This window comes from Coturnix japonica, chromosome 2 (assembly GCF_001577835.2).
Source record: "Coturnix japonica isolate 7356 chromosome 2, Coturnix japonica 2.1, whole genome shotgun sequence".
Lineage (NCBI taxonomy): Eukaryota > Metazoa > Chordata > Aves > Galliformes > Phasianidae > Coturnix > Coturnix japonica.
In genome coordinates this window covers 40,495,621-40,518,870 of record NC_029517.1, presented here as the reverse complement: position 1 = coordinate 40,518,870, position 23,250 = coordinate 40,495,621, and the positions used below count along the sequence as shown (strand labels likewise).

Genomic DNA, 23,250 nt, shown 5'->3' with positions numbered 1-23,250 from the left:
TTGGACATAACTCATTTTAATGGGATTTGGCAACAGCTGAGATTTTAATTGCTTAACAATAGTGGGTAACAAAACTGTGCTTTTGGATCTCTCCAATTTGAGGTATGCAGAGAGAGAAAGAATGAAAAAAGATAAGGGACCTGATTTTCATGAAGAGCTGAGCCATGACTTAAAATTACTTCCTTCAAAGCATCTGTCATTCTGCATCCCATATCTCAGGAGCCAAGAATCTGGTCTTAATCATCCAGCTCAAATTCTATACAGTGGATAAAAGGTAGAGTTTGAAAATGCAAATTGAAAAATTTAGGAAATAGTTTGGAAAAACTCATGCTAAACAACCGCTGTGGATAACCAAACCTTATAATGAGACTGGGTTTTTTGTTGCATTGCTTTGCTTGCTTATGCCCCAGAGTTTAGCTGGGTGCTGCGTAGCCAATAAATCTCTGAAACCGCAGCTTGCTTTTACAGCATTGCAGTCATTATTGAGTGTTATTTGAGCTTAGTCTATTTATTTTCTACCTGATGACAATCTATCCCTGTGAGCCTTCAAAACCATGCAGGACTGATAATGGTCAGATGGATCTTTTGAAGTGTCCCTGCTTAATCTGAGGCAACAGAGTTCGCGTGCCACTTGCTTACAGCAGGCTGCCCTGAGGCACTCAGGTGCCTTGCAATCTGTCTGCATCTGCCTCATCCTCTCTGGAGTTGTATTCAGCTTGCAGGGCATTTAGTGTCATCATGCATACGGGTTTTCTGAGGGTGGGCCCTGCAAGGATCTCCCTTGACAGTTACAGTGTCATGGTGACATGTGATAGAGGCAAAGCCAAAGTGGGTGTGGTGCCCATTCACATTGCAGGTTTCTCTTTTCTTAGCATTTGTGGAACACACAGTAGAGTTCACCAGTCTGTTCCTTTAGTTTTCCACCAAGCAGCTCTAGCCGAAGAACTACAGTATATATTTCTGGGTATGAAAGCTTCTGGACAAATGAATTTATTGTTGTTAGAAGAAGAAGAACATAGAATATGGCCAAAGTTAATCCTGTTTTACTCCTTACTTGCTTTTGTTTTCATATCGCCATTACAACAGCATTGGTCTCTTGTTACATCTCCTCAACTATATTATTTTAACTCCAGTCAGCTTAACATCTCTTGGTTTGCCATCCATATGCTACAACAGAACTGGTGATATCAAGATTCACTGATAAAGGTTAGTCATCAAACATACATCCTTTTCCCTTGAGCATTATACAGTTTATTCTGAGTGCCCTGGCACTGCACAGTGTTCTGTTGTTAAGCATGCTAATACATTCACAATCGAGCTTTGTTTCCTTTTGTTATATTACTATACCTACTCCTACACACATAGGACATACCGTAAAGCTATTTCGTTTCTTTTCTGCATTTAGTGACGCTGAATCATGAGGGCACTCCATTTGAATTCCTAGAAAGCCTTTCCAGCAAGCGTATGGCTTCCTTGATCTTGCTCAGCAGATAAACAAGACCAAAGTCCTTGAATAGTTTATTATTGAAAGCTTTCTGTGTCCTTTGTGGAGTTCTGAGGTTCTGGAGATGCCTTCTCCAACAGCAATGTAATGGAAGACAGAAAGAAGTTGGGAAGCTCTGAAAACTGCAGAAATGTGGGAGGTGGGATTGCAGAAAGATTGGTGGAGAATTGCCTTTACAGAGGTTTAAGTGCTGGAGTTGATAATACAATAAACACTTCCCGTGCCAAAATACGTACCCTAATGTCTGAGCTAGTATTCTGGGAAGGCTGGAGGTGGATTCAGCTTTTTGAGTGGGCTGGGAAGCTTAAGTGTGTATTTGAAGCGCTGTAAGTACTTGGCCTCAGATTGTTGGCGGCACTGCTCAGAGAATGAGCTGGACTAAAATCATGGGACTCTGTTAAACCTGAGTGATTCAAGAAAGGAGAAAATATATCAGATGTAGCAACCTTCTCCATCACTGCTTGCGTGTTTTACTTTTATAATAAAAAAGAATTGCTTAGTCTTAGTTGTTTGCTGGTTTCAAATAGCACTTTTTATAAATCAACAGCTCTTCTCAGGGCCATTCTGATTTTATAAGTAAAGCCTTGCTTTGATATATAAACTTTTCATCGTTCTCTGTGCTTTTGTTTTCTCTGCTTTTGCAATTAGATGGAGGAATTTGGTACACTGGTCACATTGAAAGCTTTTCCTTTTTATCCTCAAGGGGAAAGTTCATGATTTGAAGTTTCTGCACATTCTAGTTATAGTCTCATAGCTCCAAAATATTACATATTGTTAGACTTTGGCTTTATTTGTGCAGTTGCTTTTCTCAGTAAAAATAATTGATTGCTAGTCAAGATTTTTAGGGGACTTTTCCATTTTGCTGCAAGTACTAAAGTACTTTCTTGTGTATTTGATTTATACGTATTGCAGTAGTAGCTGGATTCTGCACCCTTGTCCGACAGTGATGTTTTGATATATGTCTAAGAGTGAAGTACAGAATTGAGTAAAATATTGTATAGCCCCATAGGCAAAGAAAACCATCATCTTGCTGTCTGCTATTTGCCTGTGGTTTTCTTACTCTTGGCAGAACATAAATGGCTGCTGGTTTGCCCACAACTGATACTTGAATGCATCCTTCCTTAGCCCCAGCCAGAGGGATAGCTACTTGACTTTTGGTTCATCTGGCCTCAGTTAGACAGTCTGTCACCTTTTCTGAGTTTACTGGGATGAAAAGGTTTTTTAGCATGATTGTGCTACAGCCAGCAAATACATAAACATGCTGTGAAAATACGGCACTGTAAAAGTAAATAGTAAATAGTAGGGAATAGTATTTATTCTGTGCTGAGGCTGTAAAGGACCATTGAGATAGCAGCCATGTATACATACAGCATGAAATAAACGGTAAGTGCTCCTATGTTTTTAGGACAGTTTTGGAGGAGATCTCCACTTGCTTTTGCCTTGCCCTGCAAAAATGAAGCTGGTCACTCCTTAGCCTTTTCACATACTTGCAACTAAGTGCATATAACTGAGCTGAATGATCCAATTATTAAACGTAAGTACCTATTTAGTCAGCACTGGAATTCTACCAATTAAATTAATAAGAACAATATTATTATTATGGTACCCATTTGTAGAGCTTCCTGCACTTGGAGTTTAATTCAAATGCACTTCCTTATTCGTTATAAATCAACAGATATTTTGGTTATGGAGACATTCCCCTGTGACCATTTAGGTATGTGAGTTTTGCAGTCCTGCATTTATGGAGATGCTCTAAGGAGTTGGGGTTTAGGAGAGGATTGTCCAGTCTAGCAGCTGAGCTTGGAAGGGAAACGTGCTACGTTTGCCAAGGAGCAAAGTGGTTTGGCTTATGGCTATCTTCTTGTAGAATTTCAGGCCGCAGATACAAGATGTGGAGGATTGACTCCTTGTTCCACTGCTCCATCCGCTTCACCATACCAAAGGGCTGGTAGAATTCCTGGAGTAATCAGCATCAGCTGGTGCAACCCAATTATGAGCTCCACTCTACTGAGTAGATCCAGCTCCAAACCAATGAACCCCACCCCAACACAGCTTGAACTCTGAACAAGATGGGAATATTTAACTCAGGGAAGCTGCAAAATAAATATAATTAAAACCTGAATAAATTCGAGGCTATTAGCTTTCCTTATTACTTGTGGTAGCTCACTGATTTTAGTTCATTTCATTACTCAGTAACCCTTTAGATGTTAAAATATTTGTATGCTGTTATGTTTGCGGAGATGTTCCTGTAATAAAGAGCTTCTAGATGAAGTTAGGAGATATTAATTACGAGATATCTGAAATGTAGTGGGGCTAAATGGAGATTGGGTCCTTGGTAAATACTCCCGTTACTATAGCAATAGCATATGCTAATATGTTTTAAAGGACTGCCTTATATATGTGTTTGAATGGGGAGGTGCTGTCAATATTTTCCTGCCCCTCTGCCTAGATTTGTCGATTTTGCCATTAGCAACAGGGTCTTGCTTCTAGAAGGTGTTAATATTGCTGTAAAACACACTGGGGTAACATAGGTTAAATACAAAATCCATTCTCTGGGAACGGATTCTTTTGTCTGCCAAAGAACTGTCTTGAGTACAATAGAGGTGTGTAGTAAATTTAAGCTTGTATATCTTTGTCTTCAAAAAAACCCCCACCAAAACAAAACAAAAAAACCCCACACTGATGCTGCAACCATTTCTGTACTTAAGAAAATCATTATTTATAGGCTTAAATTTACTAAAGAATAAAACTATTTGAATTGCACAATTAAAGCAGTGTTTACTATGCATAAAGTGCATGGGCAGCATGAACAGAAGCTAGAGTGGGGAAGTGCACTTAGGTAGCTATGTACATACAGCCCTACTGAAAGTACTCAGTTAAGTGATGTGGTCAGCAAGCAATTTGCTGTGAGACCAATTCATGGGCACCTCTTGCTTTGAGGCCTTTCCCTTCTGCTTTCTTGTTGCCCTTTAGGGATTTAGTGGCTGTTGCAGGAAATGGAAAAATACCTGTTGGAGTTTAGTGTGCGTTTGTCAGTGTTGCACTGTGTGGTTTCCAGTGCTTCTGACTCACTGTGGCTCTGGCATGGCAGCTGCAGTTGGTACAGGCAGGTGGGACTACCAGACTCAACAGGTAGATGGTGGTCTTTGTGTTGTGTTCTTGTAATACATGCACAGTTCTCTGCTGTTGGGATCTGCCATGCTGTACAGCCTGCTTACATAGCAAGCCCTGCTGCGTGTTCTTAATTCTGCTGTGTGTTCTTTGGGAAAGTTCAAGGAAAATTCTGTTTGGTTTCCCGTGAATAGGGAAGTAAATAATAGTAACTCGCTGACAACACTGATTTAGTGTAAATGTTTGTAGGTCTGTGTTGCCAGAGTCCCACCAGGAAGAGGGAACGATGACTCACAGTGAACACTCAGGGTTTCTCAGAGGCACTGTCTGTGTTGCTTTCCCACTGTACAGTAGCTGGGCTGTGAGTTGTGTTTTATAAGGTCAGGCTGGATGGTGCTGTGGAAGGAGCCCAGGAAGAAGAAATGTTGATTGTAGTCTTCCTGTTCTTAAAGGAAATTGTTTAAGTTGATGCAGGCATGAATTTGTATGACTGTCAATGAGAGACTCATGGGTGCCACTGGCCTGCAAAAAACGTGTTACACAAGTATGATGGAAAAAGAGTGTACATTTAAATGGTATTTTCATTTCATTCTTTTTGTTCTGTTTACAGTTATCAGTGCTTTGATCTTAAGAATGCTTATCTTTATTTATTGTTCTGGTACAACCAAGAGGGATAAATAAGGTTCTTAGCAACAGTTAAATACTTGGAGGAGAAGGAAGTTGGTCAGTGTGACGAGAAATTCATTTTTTGTCCCTTTAAATTAGATGTACCTTTAACTGTTTTGTTGTTTTTTTTTTCCTCCTGCTCAATTACAAGGACAAAGAAGTCAGGATTGGATAGGTGACAAAATGCATTACCTTGAGCTATGAAATGGTAAATAGAGACAGTGACTGATGCAGAAATAACACATTTAGAGGCTTTTAGAACTACACTTTGACTGCTGAATATGTAGGATAACGCTTAATAGATGTCCGGAATATAGGAAATAGATAGCTGTTGGGCTCTGGAGTTTAACAGGACAAATAGCTGCTTATCAAAAGTAGTTTGTGCTGTCACTTTGGTGCAGATCTGTGGACTTCTTGATATCTCTGGAAATTACTTGGGAAGGACATTCAAAAACAAAATTCTGCTATAATTACCTTAGAATATGCAAGAAACACTAATACTAGTATAAGAAGGATACTAGAAAGATGGTAGAAAATGTTCTTCAGGGAGAGCAAAATGACATTTATCAAGAGGAAATGAGATAGTAAATGTTTACATAAATATAAATTGCTGTGTAAAATGTGGAAAATAAAATGCAGGGAAGGAATTAGAGAAAGGTAATAAACCTCTAATGAGGTTTAACCGGGTTGTTAGCATGTTTGATGGAGTAAACTTTGATGAGTCGCATTTTTGTGCTCTAAAAGGAAGGTGTGTGAAAATACTAAAACAAACATTGAACAAAGCTATAAATTTTGTAGACAAATCTGGGCGATATGGCATATGCACATGAAATTATAAACTACATTAAAAGTGTCTGGATGAGTGATATGGTATTAGGGCTAATTTGGTTTAATGCCTCCATTCATGTTCTTGGCTGTGAGATGCACCCTCAAACCCATGCAGCAATTTGGGTTTGAATCTTCCTGTCCAGTTATAAGTTCTGCAGAAGGAGGCCTACCCAAGTAGGTATGTCAGTATATAGCAACTCAGGACACATTTTTCTTCCATTGATTTTTCCAGTTTCTCTCTGGATCTCTGCTAACTTTAACATTCACAGTGCCAGGTGGTAAGCATCAGTACAGATATATTAGTGCCCAGAATTTGACCTGTCCCAAATACCAGTGAAGCATCTCATTTCAGAACACCCTTCCTGTCTGCAGAGTAGTCTCTAACTGAGCTAGGAGGGTGGAGGAGTAAGGAAAATAAGGTGTTAGAAGTAAAGTGTTAAAACCCAGATATATTTCCACATGTTCCATGTGGCACTGTTGAAACAGGAGGGCAAAGGGATCCATACAGCATTGATTCTTGGAAAATGTATTCAGCTTTCGTGTAGAAATCTCTGATGTTGCCAGAGCTTCCCAGAATATCTGCTCTGTTGCTTCAGATTTGCTTCTCCCTCCCTGCTCCCCTTGCATCCGGAGGATTTCAAAGCCTATCAGTTAAGTGTTCTACAGAGTCTGTCCTCCTGCGAGAGCCAATTTGGTAGAAGAAAATGGGGTTAAATGCAATCTCATGATAATTTAAAGGTTTATAGAGTGAGAGGAAGGAATTTAAAATAATACCTGTATACTGTTTATTTCATTTAGCTACACTCTGGCATGTCATTCATTTCCATTTGGTGACAGACACTGATTGACAGCACTTGTGTCAGCAACAGAAAGGAAAACCTCACTTCAGCACCCCTAGCACAGTGTCTACAAGGAAGTAGTGCACAATCCATCATTACATCACCAGGGCATAGAATTGTTAACTGGTTAGGAAAGAGCCTGGTACAAGAAGGAGGGTGTTGGTTTAGGGCAAGTGAACCACATCTAATCAGGTGCCAAGGGGCTGCTTTCTGTCCAGCAAATTTGCTGTCTGATATGTGGTTTTTAGACCAGGGTAAGTGTCAACGTGTTGGTATTTTTCTGCTTCTGACAGCAGTGGAACTAGTTCAGCACACAGCTTCTACAGCTTGGTCTTCACATTTATTTTGTAGTACTTAATAAGAGATACGAAGGTGCTAATGCAGCTCTTTTCCCATTGTCAGAAATGTCAACAAATGTAAAACAAAAAAAGAAGAGAGAAAAAAAGTCCCAATATTTTCTCAGTGCTGGATTTCTTCCCTTTTAGAAAGAAATGCTTGATAGTGATAATGTTATTTTTCACAGTTCTATCCCAGGTTGTTGAAGGATAACTTTATTTGTTAGAGGTGAACTGTACATTCTTTCAGTGAGAACTTATTCAGCTGTGTGGAGCATCACTACCATGATGCTGTGGTAGCAATGACACTGGGGTAATATGGAGTCCATTCAGTCCCCATGTGGTTGTTGCAAAGCCTGATGTAAAATCAAAAGCGCTCAAGTAGGTTCTTATTCTTGTCCTATTACTTAACTTTAACTAAACATAAGTTATCCCAAGCTCCTAAATACCTTGTTATCCAGTGAGACCTCTGATGACATTAAAGTTGCATGCCAATTGGCCCACCTTTCATCAGTCTTCTCCTGTTATGACTCCCTTCATGTTGTTCACGCCATTGGTAGCCACATGGTAAGTGCTCGTCCTTAAAGGTTTTCATAAGTAGCCCTCTGTCAGTCAATATTAAGAATTGCTATTGATTTTAGAACATTACTACATCAGTTCTGGATGCTTTTAAAACTTGTCTATTGGGTGCATTCCCTCATGTACTGTGCGTGTGGATGCTGCTTCCACTTTTTCCAATGGGAACATCACTGACTTTGCTGTATTCATTCTCACTTTACAACCCCTTAATGAGAGAAAAGTCAGCCAGGCTCCTCTGCCCACCAGTATTCAGTCTGAATGTACAGTAGTCACTGAACCTTTACTGCAGTTTTAATGGCAGCAGTCTGTCATCGTAGGTCTTTTGAGATAAGTGGCAAAGGCAAGACTTGGACAACAATTTTAAAGAGTTTAACGGGACATTATCATCAGTTAATACATAGACAGCACCATCTTGCTCCTACTTCAGAAAAGAGAGAGGACAAGAAAAGTGAAAAGATATGTTTTGATAGAAATACCCAAAATTTAATAGAAATGAGTAGCTGAAAGGGAAAGAAGAACCTGAAGAGATACTAGTGAGATAGCGGGTAAAGTAATGCAGCTCTAGTTGGAATAATTTGACTGTGAAATACTCATCATACATCAAGTATGATTGCAAGATAGAATGAATGACCATCCCTGAGCCTCTTAATGCTTGAATGCTGAGGTGGTGCCCCCCTCACACCCCAAAACCAGGTTTTTCTAGTTTAGAAGGATTTTTAGGATTATTTTTTCCTTTCTTTCTATCCCTGTTTTTTGTGCACTCCTACTACCTAATCCTTCCTGCAGCTCTGTTGCTGCTGCCGGATCAATATCTGTTTGTAGATGAAAGAGCTGTGTTCTTCCATTGGTTCCCCAGCTGCAAGGAGAGCATTTGCACATGTAGTAACATGGTTTCTTGACAGCACCAGCAGCGTGTAGAATACTGATAGGCATATGAAGTGTTAAATACACCACGAGGCACAACTGTGACTTGTGTTGATAGGTGCCTAGAAAAAAAGCCGCTTCTTAGGATAATGAATTAATTAGGCATTTACTTCAAAGGCACAGTGCTCTCACGTACTTGGCATTGCATTCACCTGGATATACACTTCTAAGGAGAAAAAACAAAATCGGGGCTTTTACGTGTAGCAGTTTCTTTTTTAGCCTGTATCTCAACCATATCCTAGATTTCCTTCCAGCTTGTTTTAAACGCTGCAGCATTACCTTACAGTGGTGGGTTGGCAAGGTGTGTATTGCTGTTAATACAGAACTTGCAGCTCCACCTGCACCAGCCCTTGAGCAATAAACACAGCAACACCTCAAGGGGAAGCAAATGGGGCCTTATAGGATTTCAGATTCCCTTACTGAAATACAGAGTAATTGCAGCTGTGGAGCTGTGTGAATATTGAACTGTGGCTCAGAGAAATAGCAAATGTACTTCTGTGAATATTAGCTGTGAATCTGTGGCCTGCAAGGATAAAACAGTAGAGAGGACCATATGGTCAATAATGAAAGATGCTGTAAAAGTGTTCTTTCAATATACAGGGAATTTCTTCAGAACAAATGACTTCATTGTTGCCACTGTGTGTTTTATGATAACAGCATTTGTACAGCAGATACCATTCACAAACCAGCAAAGCAGAATATCATTCTCAAAATGCATTGGAAAAATACATGTGGTGGTTGAAGAGGGGAAGAAGACTACTGACTTTCAGCGTATAATAGCAAAATCTAGGTTCAAACCAGGATACTAAGAAGTTTTCCTCACTTGACTTTTTGTGAGATGACATGTCAGAAGGAGTCTATTACCCAAAACACTGACTGAAGTACCCATAAATTCAGTGTTTGTTATGCAGATTAATTTGTACAGGCCTTTGGAAAATCTGAATGCGCATCTGTGTGTTTTGAAACTTGTAATTCAAGGCCGTGCTCTTTGACAGAATTAATCTTGGTGACAGATGCTTTGCATATCTTTCTTCAGTTCTTATGTATTTAAAGGCAACGGGTGAAACAAAGCCACTTGAAATAAAAAATGAAATCCAATCTCAGATGCATTCACACAGCAGGAGTTCTCATCTCCGCAGATCCTTATTGCCGCACTGCACGTAACTGTAATAGCTGTGTCTTCAGCTGTGACTTGAGTGATGAGGATCAGTTCTGTCATTTGTGGGTCCTACTCTTCTATCTTTTCCCTGGAGGGTTTTTTTCTTTCCATTGCCTTATTTGTGTGCATATTTTACACACTCATGAATTGCATTACCTCCTTGAGTACATAGAGGGAAATGGATACGTGGGAGTGCACACGCATTCACCCTCTTTGATCAGTCCCTTCTCTGTGTTTTGTTGAGGAAAATGGTGTTGCTTGGCTTGGAAAGGTGAAAGCCATATAGATCCTGACCTGCCTCTTAGAAAGGAGCATGACTGAGCAGAGAAATCACCTCCTATCTTTTCCTGATATAAAATATAACCTTGTTAGTTGTAGAAAAATCTGTCTCCCATATGAGTGACTCCCATCCTCCTGTAAGTAAATGAGAGGATCAGCGTTGCTGACTGCAGCCTTTTCACCTCTTTCCTTGGACAATTGTTATGATCCTCTTTCTTGCATCAAGTTGTTTGAACATCCTGAAGGGAAAGACTGAGGCTTTCAAAAGTATACCTCAGGTACCTTGAACTTCCCCTTGCACCTCCTGAATTTCAGTACCTGCTGTTCCCTTTGACCATATAACTTACATCAAAGCAGGAAGATCCAGTTACCTGCCAGTGTTTATAGAATCACAGAATTGCTTAGACCTTTAAGATCACCTAGTTCCACCCCCTGCTGTAGGCAGGCACACCTCCCTCTAGACCAGGTTGCTCAAAGCCTCTTCCAGCCTGGCCTTGAATGCTTTCAGGGAGGGGGCATCCACAGCCTCCGTGGGCAAAGAGAGGTGTGTGAAGAGTAGTCTCTTGACTTCAATGACAAGCCCTTTTTACTGTCGTTTTAGCTGTTGGACCCCTAATATAAACTAGAATACCCTTTGGGAGAGGTAATATATGAGGGGCGATGAGCATCGCTTTCTTTTCTGTTGGTTTCTTGTGGAACTGAAGCGTTTTCTTTCATGCATTTTCACTGCCTGCCTCCCCAGCCCTATCCTATTGACTTTTTGCATCCGTTGGCCAATTGTATTCCTGTTTAACAGTGAGGCAGATGCTTTAATGATATTAAGGTTCTACCCCTGTAATGAATGTTGGCAGCTGGGTAGAGGAGAAAGATGTAATTAATGCCTGTGCTGATGAAAAGGCTGCAGTGTGTGCTCAGCTTTTTTTAGGTATCGGGCTTTATTAGCTCTGTTGTAAACAAAACTGCCTGGTTTTATACTGTGCAAGCATCGTTGTAGTGTTTCAGTAGGTGGTTTTGCTTATGTGATTTATCCTGCTATATGCATTAGAGCCCTAGGGAGGGTTCAAAACACCATTGAGTGTGCAGGGTCGCACTACCCAGTATCACAGAGTTGCTTATTCTGGGAGATAAATAAAGCCACGGGAAGACAAAAATCTCTTCTCACTGCTCCTTCCGACTTCAACTTCTCAGGTCTGATTGTCCCATATAACCTGCAGGATAATTCTGTCTTTTTACATGCGGAAGCCAGCTTGACCTACATAACTCAGTCTTTTCCACTCATAATCTCTTATAATATTTACTTTTAATTGTGCTATAAAAACATACAGAAATAAGAAGTTCGCCATCTGAACAAAAGTCATGAAGATTATTTGGTTGAAACTCTGAGGATTATTTATTTGATTTCCAGCAGGTGGTCTAAGATGGCCTGGCCTTTGTGTTCAGAACAAACAACAGAAAAATGCATAGGTTTTGAAGCTTTAAACTTATAAAAGGTTTGTCTTTGGAATATAGTTAAATATGATGTATACTAGAGTTAAGAAATTACATGCTTTAGAACGCTACCTTAATTGCCTTTTAGACTTGAAGCCTGGAATAGACCTGTCAGACTTTCATAAAATAAGCTGGTTTTATTTGAGTTATGAACCTAAGGCAGAAATGGCAAATGAGAATATGTATAGCCTAGTCACAGGAGTCTTTTTAGCATTCCGGGCTTGGCTCTTAATGGCACTTACAGATGATCTTGGTTGAGTTTCTGAACAAGCACTCAGTAAGAGTATTCTTTTCTCTTCCATAGCAAGCTATTTAAGTGTTAATTTAAATGCAAGTCACCGTGTCATGACTGTGTTCCTGAAACTTAATCTGTCTCTTGTGGTACCTTTAGGTTTGGGGATTTTCCTTTTAGGCTTTCATGTTACTCCAGTCTTATAAGTGTTTCTAGTCAGCATTTGGAAACAGTGAGTTTGCTATCACTAACTCTAAGAAACAGAATGGAGGAATATATGTATACACACACTGTTGTTCTAGGCTTTTTCCACCATGATTTTTATTAACCCTGACTTTTTTTTCCCCCTCTTAATGTAGAGACTAGCTGTGGATGCCAATAACTGTCTACTTGCACAACTGTTTGTTCTAACTATTATTTATTATTCATACTTTAGAATAGATTGCCTAACTTGCAATAAATAAATAAAAGCACCTTGTTGTGTCAGATAACAAATTAATGAATACCCCACATAGTGTCTGTCTTCTCCATAAATGAGTTCTTCTTTTGATAAACAGACAACTCAGGGTATAGGCAGATGTTTTCATGAACTTTGCAGTTGGCACAGTGTAGGTCTTAACAAAGGAAATATCTCTCTTAAAAGAAGTATGTGATTAACTTCCTTGACTGATCTATTACAAGTAATGAGGTAGATCAAAGCAAACTTAGCACTTTTTGTTGTCAAAACTATCGATCAGTTGTATTTTTTATTGCTGCACATCAAGTCCTTTGACTGCCACAGGCTGATTTGTGACTCGCAAAGTGCTCTGAAAGCAGCCATGTATTTTCAGATGCCTCTAGGCCTTTGTACAGCTGGAGAATGTGGAACAGCAGCCTGGCTTTGCACAGGGGTCTGTTGCTTGGAGCTGAGTGGAGGGAGGTGGTTTGCTCTGAGTCTCAGCTCAAAGTTTGTGTGGGTCAGATAACAGAGGAGCTTTTGCTTTGCAGTTCTGGATTTAAAATATGCATTCTTGACATTCTTTAATATCTGCAAAAGTTACAACATGAGGACAAGGGAAGAGAAGAAAGGCAAAGACTTATACTTGTGTTCCTTTCTGTTGTTTCAGTGAAATGAAGCAGAAGTTGGATGAAGAGGGTAACAAGTGCAGCATCCTTTCCAAGCAGCAGAAGTTCAACGAGCACTGCTGTATTCGCTGCTGTTCACCTTTCACGTTTCTTATTAACAGCAAGAGACAGTGCCAAGACTGCAAATACAACATCTGCAAGAGCTGCAGCTCTTACCAGAAGAAGGAGAAGGCTTGGATTTGCAGTGTCTGCCAGCAAGCAAGGTAGGGACCTGTTGTTCAACAACCTATTGAAAGCAGCTATGGCCTGAGCCACACGTTTCCCTGTGTCTGTTGTAAGTAGTTAAATCTGGTGGGATGGGACGTGAAGTACCTGCTTATAGAGTGATTAATTTGTCCCTGAGATGTGATGTGCCTGTTTTTCTAGGGGTTAATTTGTTCTGAGAATGTTTGGCTACCTGTTGCATTTCCCAAGCTTGTTTCTCTGAACTGATGAATCAGCACACGCTAATTAGACACAGCTTGCACAGAGCTGTGATCTTAAATGTCTAAGTGACTAATGTAACCTGAGAGCTGTTAATTGTTTTTCAACAAATCCACTGATAGGTTAGGGAGGGAAAGGAAAAGTGTTGGTGACCTGATCATCCAGCTGTGAATGTGTTTTGGAGTGCTTTTCCTAATGCTGGCTTGTTGGCGGAGATGCTTTGTGCTCATTTTGGCAAGTAACAGTACAAAACAGCAGGGCAATGTTATAATGCTTAATGTTTGTTAAGGAAATGCTACCGGGTTTGTGTTTGCAAGTGCCTTTGGTGATTTGCTCTTTTTCACCCTTTTGAGACTAACATAGCCAACACATTTAAAGTCAGTACCACGAAACCAAAGCTAATCCAAGCAAACATGTAACAGCAACAAAGGGACTGCTCCCTGGAGCACGACTGTGATAGTCACAGAATCATAGAATCACAGAATATCCTGATCTGGAGGCAATCCAGAAGGATTGATATTGTTGATATTGCAGTCAGGTACCAAAAAGAGCTTCAGCTGCAGTGAAATAACACTGGCTCCAAAATTCTACTTGGTCAGGGTGGATGAAATAGCTCGATTCCTCATAGTTTAATTTTGTACATTGGTGACTAAAATAACTGAGCAAATGTGACAGAGATGGCTGGGGGTCAGAGGATAAAGGCAAGAGTAGAGTCACTTTCCAGGGCTATACAATATTCCTGTGTTTACCAAGGACTCCCACTTGCTTCTCATCAACACCCATGTGAATTTTAAGCTTTCACATCATATTGCTGGAAGAAGAGTGTACCCTTTGACACAGGGTGTTAAAATCATGGGGTCCCAAGGTGAGTGATTCTGTGTTTCTAAAGGCCAGCCTGTGAGCCCAAAGGGGGTTTTATTCCCCAGGGCATCTGCTGCTGCTCTGCCTTTTGCCTAAGAAAACCTGCTCCTCCACCCCTGTTGAGGAGACAGAAGAAAGATGGGAGTCTCTTTCCCAGCAGTACAGATTGCTGCAGAGCCAGTGCTCATTTCTACTTCATTCGTTCTACTGTTTCTTACAACACCCCTTCCCTCTGCTTCTGCTGTGCTTACCGGTACATTTTGATTTGTGAATAATGATGAACTGCATTTAAAATTGTTTTTCATTACCTCAGCAGAAAAAAAAAGTCTGAGAATAATTTTGTTTTGGAAGGAAGTTTTTCAACTGTATTAAAAGAATGCTATTTTTGACCTTCAAAGTCTTCTTTGTCTCATATTCACTCACTTGTAAGGCAGTTATAAACATTTTTCTTATTTATGGGACCTGAGCTCAGTTTGAGTTATTTTTAAGTGCAAAAAATTACCATTACTGCTAATTATTTTATGCCCATTACATCGTACAACTTACAAAACATCCCTGCAGAAGAAGCTGGGTCCTGGTTTGGCTTTTGTTGTTTGGTTTTGTTTAAGGGAGGGGATTGTTTTGAACTATTCTTTAGTATTTCTTTCAGGGAAGAACCCCGGGGAATTAGCACAGTCTGCTGTCATTTGCTGTACCCTTTTCAGTGAGTTATCTGCCTGGAGGAGCATGGACGATGCTCTGCTGCTGCTCTTCAGGTTCTCTTTTTATATCCATTATTTTTTCCTCTAATAAGACAGCACAAGTAGTAGAAGTGTTTCATTGCTTAGCTGCTTCTCTGCACATTTGACTACATCACAGAATAGATACTGGGCTAGAAACATCTCTGGGGTCTGTGTTTTCAGACTGTTCTTTTTTTCCAACTCCCTATTTATTTTTCTTGAATTATCCAGGGCTTAATTTTGTAATGCTCTGCTATGCAGAAAGCAAACTGAAAAGCTATGAATGCTTGCAGCTCTGACTTCATGCAATGATGTACTCATGCTCTTCAGCTCTGCTCTACAGTAGTGCTGGAGCAATACGCATCTAGCATATATTTTGAGTCTGTTGTCCAGTTTTCCGATGTCAGAATCAGTTTTCTTACTGTACAAGAGGCCGTAAGGCATTCTTAGCAGAAATTTTATTCTTTTAAAGCACTTTGCCTCTTACCGTGCATCTTTTAAGTATTACGTGATTCAGCTCAGCTTAGAATCTCAGTACTCAGAAATGTCTTTTAGCAAAGACATTGATGACGTATTTGGGCAGCCATGTGTATCTCTTAAGTGTTTCTGACTAAATTCCAGGCGCAGCTGCTTTGCTCTTTGAATTAACACCTAGCACCAAATGGGGGGAGGAGGGTAGGGATTTCCTCATTTATTAGCAATAGGGCATGGTTTCTGTTTGTCTAATGTCCTCAGACTGAAGTCTTTTCTTACCTCTCTTTTCCAAATAAAAAAGTCATACTGCAGAGCACCCCACTAATAGTCTAAGCCCATATTTTTGTCAGCTTTTCTAAAGCAATCATATTGTACTACTTAGCTGTAGGAGAGAGCGCCTACAGATCCCTCTGAGTAAAGGTACACAGACATCTAAGGGCTGTTCACCTCAGCTTTTTCACTACTCTCCAGCATTCTAGGTTCCCTTCTTCTGGTCTCACTGTTTATATATTAGAAGATCCCCATCTCTGTAGTCAATGAGAACGTGTACACCTAATACTTTCATACCTATTCATCCATCTGTTGTGTGATTCTCTTGCTTGTTCTCAAAACCCTAACTCAGATGATGAGAGTCCATCACCTGATGGCCTCTTTGAACTAAGCTTTGAGCAGAAAGGCATTCCCTGATTTGCAGAGCATCACTATTCTACTCCATGGAAGCTGCTTTGCTGTTTGTGATCCTTTACTAATGCCAATGAGTAACACACTGAGACCCATATACTCCTTTTGTCTTTAACAGTGCTGCATAAATTCAGACTTCATACATTAATAGCAGTAGTCTAAGCAGCTCAAAATGGGTCCCAAAAATTGTCGCTATGGTTGCTTGCAAGACAGATTTATTTTAATGTATAAGAGAACTGGATTTTTTGTTTTTCACATTTCCAACATTGGCTCAACCTGCTGTGCTAATTTGGCTGCTTCTATTATTTATCTTCATAGAGTCTCAATCCAGAGTTATTTTTTGCACGTTCTTTACAGCACTTTCTTTTGAGCTAGCTTGTAACCAGACTCAAGCAATTAGCATCAGTAGCAAATCTAATTGTCTCAGTGGAACTTGAGAATGAAGTAGATTAATTAGATATGTATTAGCTTTTTAAAATATACATTACAGTGAGAATTAAGAACAATTAATGTCAAGTCTACCTGCGGCATCCAATGCATTTGTCTCTGACTATCAGTCAGATAGTGCATTGGAAGCCATACAACGTAATATAAAAACAGAGCAGTGCTTCTGATGACACAAAAATTTGGCAAAGCCTTGGGGTGGTACTTGAAACAACATAGCGGTTCTAGTTAATAATTGAACTTTATATTTGTTGATACATGTAGCTGTAACAAAACAGTTGGTTTCATGGCTTAGTTGTGGAGAGCTAATTAAAGTATAAGGCTGCTTAGCTAAACTTGTTTTGTGCTCAAGCAGGCTGAGCCATCTGCTGAATGGAAGCTGAAGCTCCTTTTAGATACTCTGCTTCAGCTGCGGCTTAGCGTGTACCTATGTGAGAGTTGGGCATTAGGGGCCTGCACGAGGTCCCTGTCTGACAATGGAGATACAGAATTTGGATACAGTCATGTAAATGCCAGGAAACGTGTATCTTTCATTCTGAGATAGAAATATGTCTCTCATTCTGAGATAGAATTGCATTGGGACTGTGGCTTGGTGTGCGGAAAAGCAGGGAAAATGATGTTTTGGTTCTGATTTTGGTGGCTTTTCTTTTGTTGGTGGTTGGTTGGTTGTTTTTTATTGTTTTGTTTGGCTGGTTTTATGTCCTCTAAATGATCCCAATCATATCCCACATAAGGGATTTACTAATTTTAAGTAAGTAGGAGTGAAAGTTGTTTTCCTCAGCTGCAAGTATTTGTAGAAATGGATGCGATTCATTCTAAAAATGCCTGCTGCTCTACTGCAGTTTTCTTCCTCCTTCTCCCGCCATTATTTCTGGTTTATAACCTATCTCTTTGGCTCCTTCTGCTTACCATGAGTTGATACTCTCTCTGGAAGCTTGTGGAAGCATCACAGAGGCTCACAGATGCCAACTACTTCTGCTTATGGCATCCCTGAAGAGCAAGGGCAGTAGCTTATGTTTTGCACAAGAGCCAGGAGCAGCCTTTAGTTTATGCAGTTTTTCCATAGCTGGGGAGGAAAAGAGAGGGGGAGGGATGTGCAAACTGGTTGCTTTGCCAGGTTGATCTCTGCTGGGGCTTTTTTGCTTGTTTGTTTGTTTTTTTGTTTCGTTTTGCTTTTTGTTTTAAATCTATTCTGATCTGCCTTATTTGTTTCTAAAGTACACACAAGGAACAGTTTCAGTTCTGCTAGGCAGAGTAAAGCTGTACTTGCATAACACAACCAACCGCAGTGCTGCACTCAGTCTGAGAAGAAAAAAAAGTAAAACCAGAATCAGTCAGGAGAGTAGATGAGAGGTTTATTAAAACAGCTGAATTGAAGCGTTAATTAATGTGGTGATCTTTCCTAGCTTTGAGTAGCCTGGGGAGTGAGCATGCAGCTGAGTGCCTGGAGGACTGAGCTGTGTTTTAGGAGATCTGTGTTCCTGTTTTAGCTGTTCTCGTGCCTCAAGCTTCCTCATGTGCAGAATGGATTTAATGATGCTGAGTTCTTGGAGGTCAGTGCTTGAAATGTTAAATCCTGTGGCTGTGAAGCGCTGGGTATTAACTCTCATTATCAAAGTTTTCCTACAGTCAGCTAAGGTAAAACCTTGGCTTTGTGCATCCCAGTAGCAGAGAAGAGGAAGAGTGTGGATTTCTGTAGGGGCTGGATCAAGATAGAATATTGCAGCTTTATTTTCAGTGCCAATACATACAAGTTTGCCTGTGTTGGCTACACGTTACTGAAGGTTTTCCATGGCACAAACGAATATTATATAATTCGTGTGCAGAAATGTCGGTGGTGCTGAACTGGGACATGAGTAAAGAGGGATGGAACTGTTTTCTTTCTCCATAATAAGCAACATGTGAATTGCAGATTGGCCTTATTTAGCCTTACAACAGCCAAGGACTTTCACTGAAGTTGACCAGTGGAAAGCAAATTAAAAATACCCAGAATTCTTTATTTTAAGTGTGGTTCTTCCTGTGTGTTGTGTTGGACAAACCCTCTGCTACAGCAGATTTATGAGGCAGCAGTTGGGGCTGATAGGTGTAACATACCACAGCCAGGCATTTTGGGAATCTGAGAAACCTCTTTGAATCAGCCGTTCCTTGTCCATTTTGGGACCACAAGACACTTACTTGCCCAGTAGAGGTGGGTTTCTCATTCATGTGTTTTTTCCCCTCTCGGTTGGGTTTCTACAATGCCTCTTAGCCTGAGATTGTTTAGGAAATGTTTTTCAAAGCATGTTAACGGGAGAAAGCTTCTAAACTTTCTTTTCATTTTTAAATACCACTGGGTCAGTTTCAGTGGAAGCTCCCTTGGGAATAAAGGCAATGAAGCTCAAGCAATGAATTTACCAGTGTTTACTTTGAGTTGAAAGAATAAAAAGAAGCCAAACAAGAAAGAAGGAAACAAAAAATGTCATTTGTTTAAATTGTGTTTTTCCAACTTCTAGATCAGATGTTCCATTTCTGGCTCAAGACAGAGCGTCTTCCTTCTTCATTGAATTAGAACTTCTTTTTATGGTCTCTGTCAAATGACAACTAAGTTGAATTATTATTTAAGGTGGAATAAAATCTCATTTCAGTTGTTACGTCTTATTATGCCTTATTACCTCTTTCCATCATAAAACACAAGTGATAAAGAAAAATCATGCTATGGCTGGCATTTTAAAGGAACCTTTGAATGGAACAGAATGGACTTTCAAGTAGACATCTTTAAATGATTGATATAAAAGCTTGTTGCCTTATTTGACATATATTCGGTTCCATGAGCATGCAATTGCTGAGTCTTCAGGTCTCCTCCTGCTACATTTGTGCAACTGTAAAGCTTTGGGAAAGCACAAAAGTCAGTGACCTGCTCCGGCTGCCACTGACTTTGCCACTTCAAAGAGTGAAGTCAGGACTGGCGCATGCTCTGCTGGTTCTTTGTGTGGGCATTTCGCTCTTTCTTGGAAAGTCTGACCATGGAGATGCTGGGTTTGTAATGTTTTGTGGGCCTGGTATGAGTTAAAAGTACAGGGTATCAAGTAGGGAGTTCTCTGCAGTGAAAGAAGAGTCTTCTCCCACCTTAGGAGTGCAGTGTAGCTGTTATTTATACTGGTATCCTAAGCCCCTCTGTTATTATGAGTTATATATGAAGGTTGTTTCTACAGTCCACAAGTAATTCAGATTCTTTTGTGCCCGATTATATTTTCATTCCCCTTTCTGTGGATCCAAGACCCTCTGTAGGTCCTCACTACTTTTTTCTTCCAAAGGATTTATCCCGCTGGCTGTGAACAGCTTCCCAGTTATGTGTGAGTACCCTCAGAAAGCAATGTTAAGTGCTGTGGTTTGCCCTGGTTTTCTTTTCTTGGTGATAAAATTGGAAATCCTGCAGTCTTACAGCCACTAGCCCTGAATGGCAGTAATAAACGTGTCTTTCCTCTAGCTAATGTGCTAATTCATTCAGTCTTTGAGAGCTAATAGACAACCCTTGTGTTTATCTTATATCCACAAATAAAATTATTTTAATGTAGGGAAAACCATCTGTGACCTGAAGCTGTTCTTGAGGCTGCATCCTCATTCACTTCAAGTTGATGTTCCTTTTATTTTTTGCAAAAACAGCATCAGAGATGAAGACTGGATTTTCACAGAGTGCCTAAATAAAAACCTTCTCAAACTAAAACACTTTGGAATCAGCTGATTGATCATAGCAAAAACAAACTTTTCTGCTCGTTTTCAGATCAGTATTTGATTTCCCATATGTTTAGGAATTTCTTTGATAAAATGGGAAGTATGGAATTTGTGGAGCTGTTTTGTTAGTCCCCTTGCATAGGGGCTGTTCTGTGATCTTGCTTCATTTAAGGGAAGTAATCTTTGGAAGGTACAGGGATGGCCTTTGTTGCTTTAGCTGTGGTACTGATTGCCCTTCTCATTTTGATTTTAGACTTAATAGGCAGTGAAGCTTGTTGCAGTTGGGTGAGTGATGTCACTTGGCAACATGTGCAAGTGGATGCACTCATGGATGTCCTCAGTGACTCCTTTAGGTCTCACCTCTGCCCACCGATGCGCAGGCTCAGGGGTGCTTCTCCACACCTCAGTGTAAGGGAGATTTCCTTCTCTTTTCATGAGACTCCTGGGAGATAATTAGTGGTAAATGGAAGAGTGTGTATTTGATTAAGGAATAGTCTGTTCCATCACCTGTCATAGTCTGAGCTTGTGCAGGAGGTTAATAGAATAAAGAAGGCAGTGTGGTTCACACAGTCTTCAACTGGCTGATGACAAATTGATTTTGTGTGTTTTCCAGGCTGGTCAGCGTGACAACACACCGGGTAGAGGTTGGAACATAGAAGCTTGAATAAATGCTTGCGTGATAGAAGAGGTCATGGGAAAGCATGCATCACTAGTCACAGTTGTAACTGTCTCACTGATGTGTTTGCAGTGCTTCATAACATAGGGGATTTCTTAGGTTCTCTGTAGCTGTAATTGCCAGGAGTGCTTTCAGTCTCTGGCAAGACAAGAAGTGAATTAGCATCAGAGTCAAGGAAGGGATTTATGACTTGTTTCCCCTGTCCTGCACATTCACAGTTATCCATGTATCTCTCTGCAAAGGCAGTGCTTATATCTGATCAAAAATGTTTTTGGAAATTATCCTGAGAGGAAAAGGAATTGTGTTGAGTGCTGTACCATGGAGTGTCCGCTGTGAATCACATTCTGAGTATCTCTAGTGCCTGTACTTCAGCAATCCTGAGCTATTCAATTTTGTGGAGGGAAGTAATTCTGTTGCAACAAAAACCCACCAGCACTGCAATCAGTCCTTTAAGTTCTATGATCTGTGCCAAATTCCTGCTGGTGTTTTGCTTCTAGGATCAGAGAGCTATTGGAAGTAAGGAAATTTGAAGTCAGTACTTTAGAATTTGGCCCTCTGAATGAAATTCTTGGAGAACAGAAAGTAGACCATGGAAAAGACACACAGCGGTTGTTTCTGTGAACTCATAGACATCGTGTGGCAATAGATTTTCTTGTTTCTTGTCAAGGAAATTATGATTAGAGACTGAATATTCTTGGGGAACCCCAATTTTCCAAGCAGTCTTACGCAGAATTTGAGTAGCAAGGGTTGGTTTTCAAACCTGTGCAGGAGTTCTTGAATCTATTCCTTGTAGCGCATTCAAGTGCCGCATTTTCCACTTTTGGTGTTTTCTACTCGCTAGCAAAGAACGTGGTAAGAACAAGAGAAGTGGAAACAAAATAGAGTGAAAGGAGATTGACAGGATAAGTAGAAGGAGGAGGTTGAGGGGAATAGTGCAATTATAGTTTGAAAAATTAGTCACGTAACGTGTCACTGTAATTCCCAACTTGAAATTAACAGCACGAATCTCCATAAAAGATTAGTAACACTGGAGAGTGATGTTTGGGATCCTGAACAACTCTTCCAGCGTGTAGTTTGCAAATTGGGTGACAGATACCTGCCCCTCCTGCTCCATACACTACTGTATTCCCATGCTTACTGTAATTAGTGCCAGCAAAACTGGTACTGCAGTTAGCAAACTGGCTATGACTTTGCAGTATGCCTGGTTTATGGATAGCTAGGAGCTATCACATCATAATTACCAGTGTCCTCCTGGTGTCCTCTGCCTCTTGTCCATCTCGGGGCATCTAGGAGAACAGGCTGGCCTGCTTTCTCCCTGTGCTCCCCTGTGCTTGTAACATTTGAGCTTGGGGTTCAGCCAGGTTTCCACCCATGTTCCAGTCCACTTGTGCAGTCTGTACCTAACCAGTATGGATACAGGCAGACAGTGAGATGTGACTGGGGCCCTATTCTTGGTCTATCGTGATCTGTCTGTATTAGTCCAAGACACAAAGATGGCTGTGCATGTTCTGTAGTTTCTAGGTAACTAGATACCTGGAAGATGGATACTTGAAAATTTTTCATGGTTCTTCTTTGCAAATAAGAGTCTGAGATAAAACACAGAGGTAAACCGGGAGCTACAGACTTTGCCAACCTCTCTATAGGGGCTTTTCTGATACTCACTTTTAGCAGTTGCTCACTCTTGATAGTAGAATTGATGGGTGCCGAATGTACTCAGGTGCTCAGCCTAAGCTGCAGCAGTAGCTCCTAGAGTAATTTGGCTGTGAAAAAAGTTAAGGAAAGTATTTCAGGACAGAAGTTCTCTGTGACCTAAGAAAGCCATGACTTCAGTCCTACAGGCTCTTCAGTGTGCTTTATTCAAACTCTCTGACTTCCAAAGGGATACAAAGCATGATGTTACATGAGCAAATATGCAGACTTTTCGAGGCTTGGTCCAAGTTTGGCAGTGTTTGACAGCTGCAGTTACTCAGATGCATTTACTGATGTTAAGGAGTCATCTTATGGAATTACTGCTCTGGAATTCCACAAGTCCAGACTCAGCTCCCAGTCTTCCTTCAGAGCATCACTGTCCAAAGGCAGCTATATTAATCTTTGTGTGCTCTCATTCTGTATTGGTGAAACAGTGTAGAGCTTCTCGGTGAACGACTGCCTCCACTATCTACTCAAATCTCAGGTACAGATGATGGCTGTTA

General features: G+C 40.5%; 1 protein-coding gene across 5 annotated transcripts in view; it reads left to right on the top strand.

Moving 5' to 3' along the window:
• MYRIP (myosin VIIA and Rab interacting protein) overlaps positions 1-23,250 on the top strand; it is a 187,239-nt gene that overhangs the window by 79,494 nt on the left and 84,495 nt on the right. For all 5 annotated transcript variants that reach the window (XM_032442401.1, XM_015854187.2, XM_015854183.2 and 2 more), the window contains exon 3: positions 13,051-13,272. In XM_032442401.1, the coding sequence (XP_032298292.1) occupies positions 13,051-13,272 (222 nt within the window). The remainder of the gene's footprint in view (positions 1-13,050; positions 13,273-23,250) is intronic.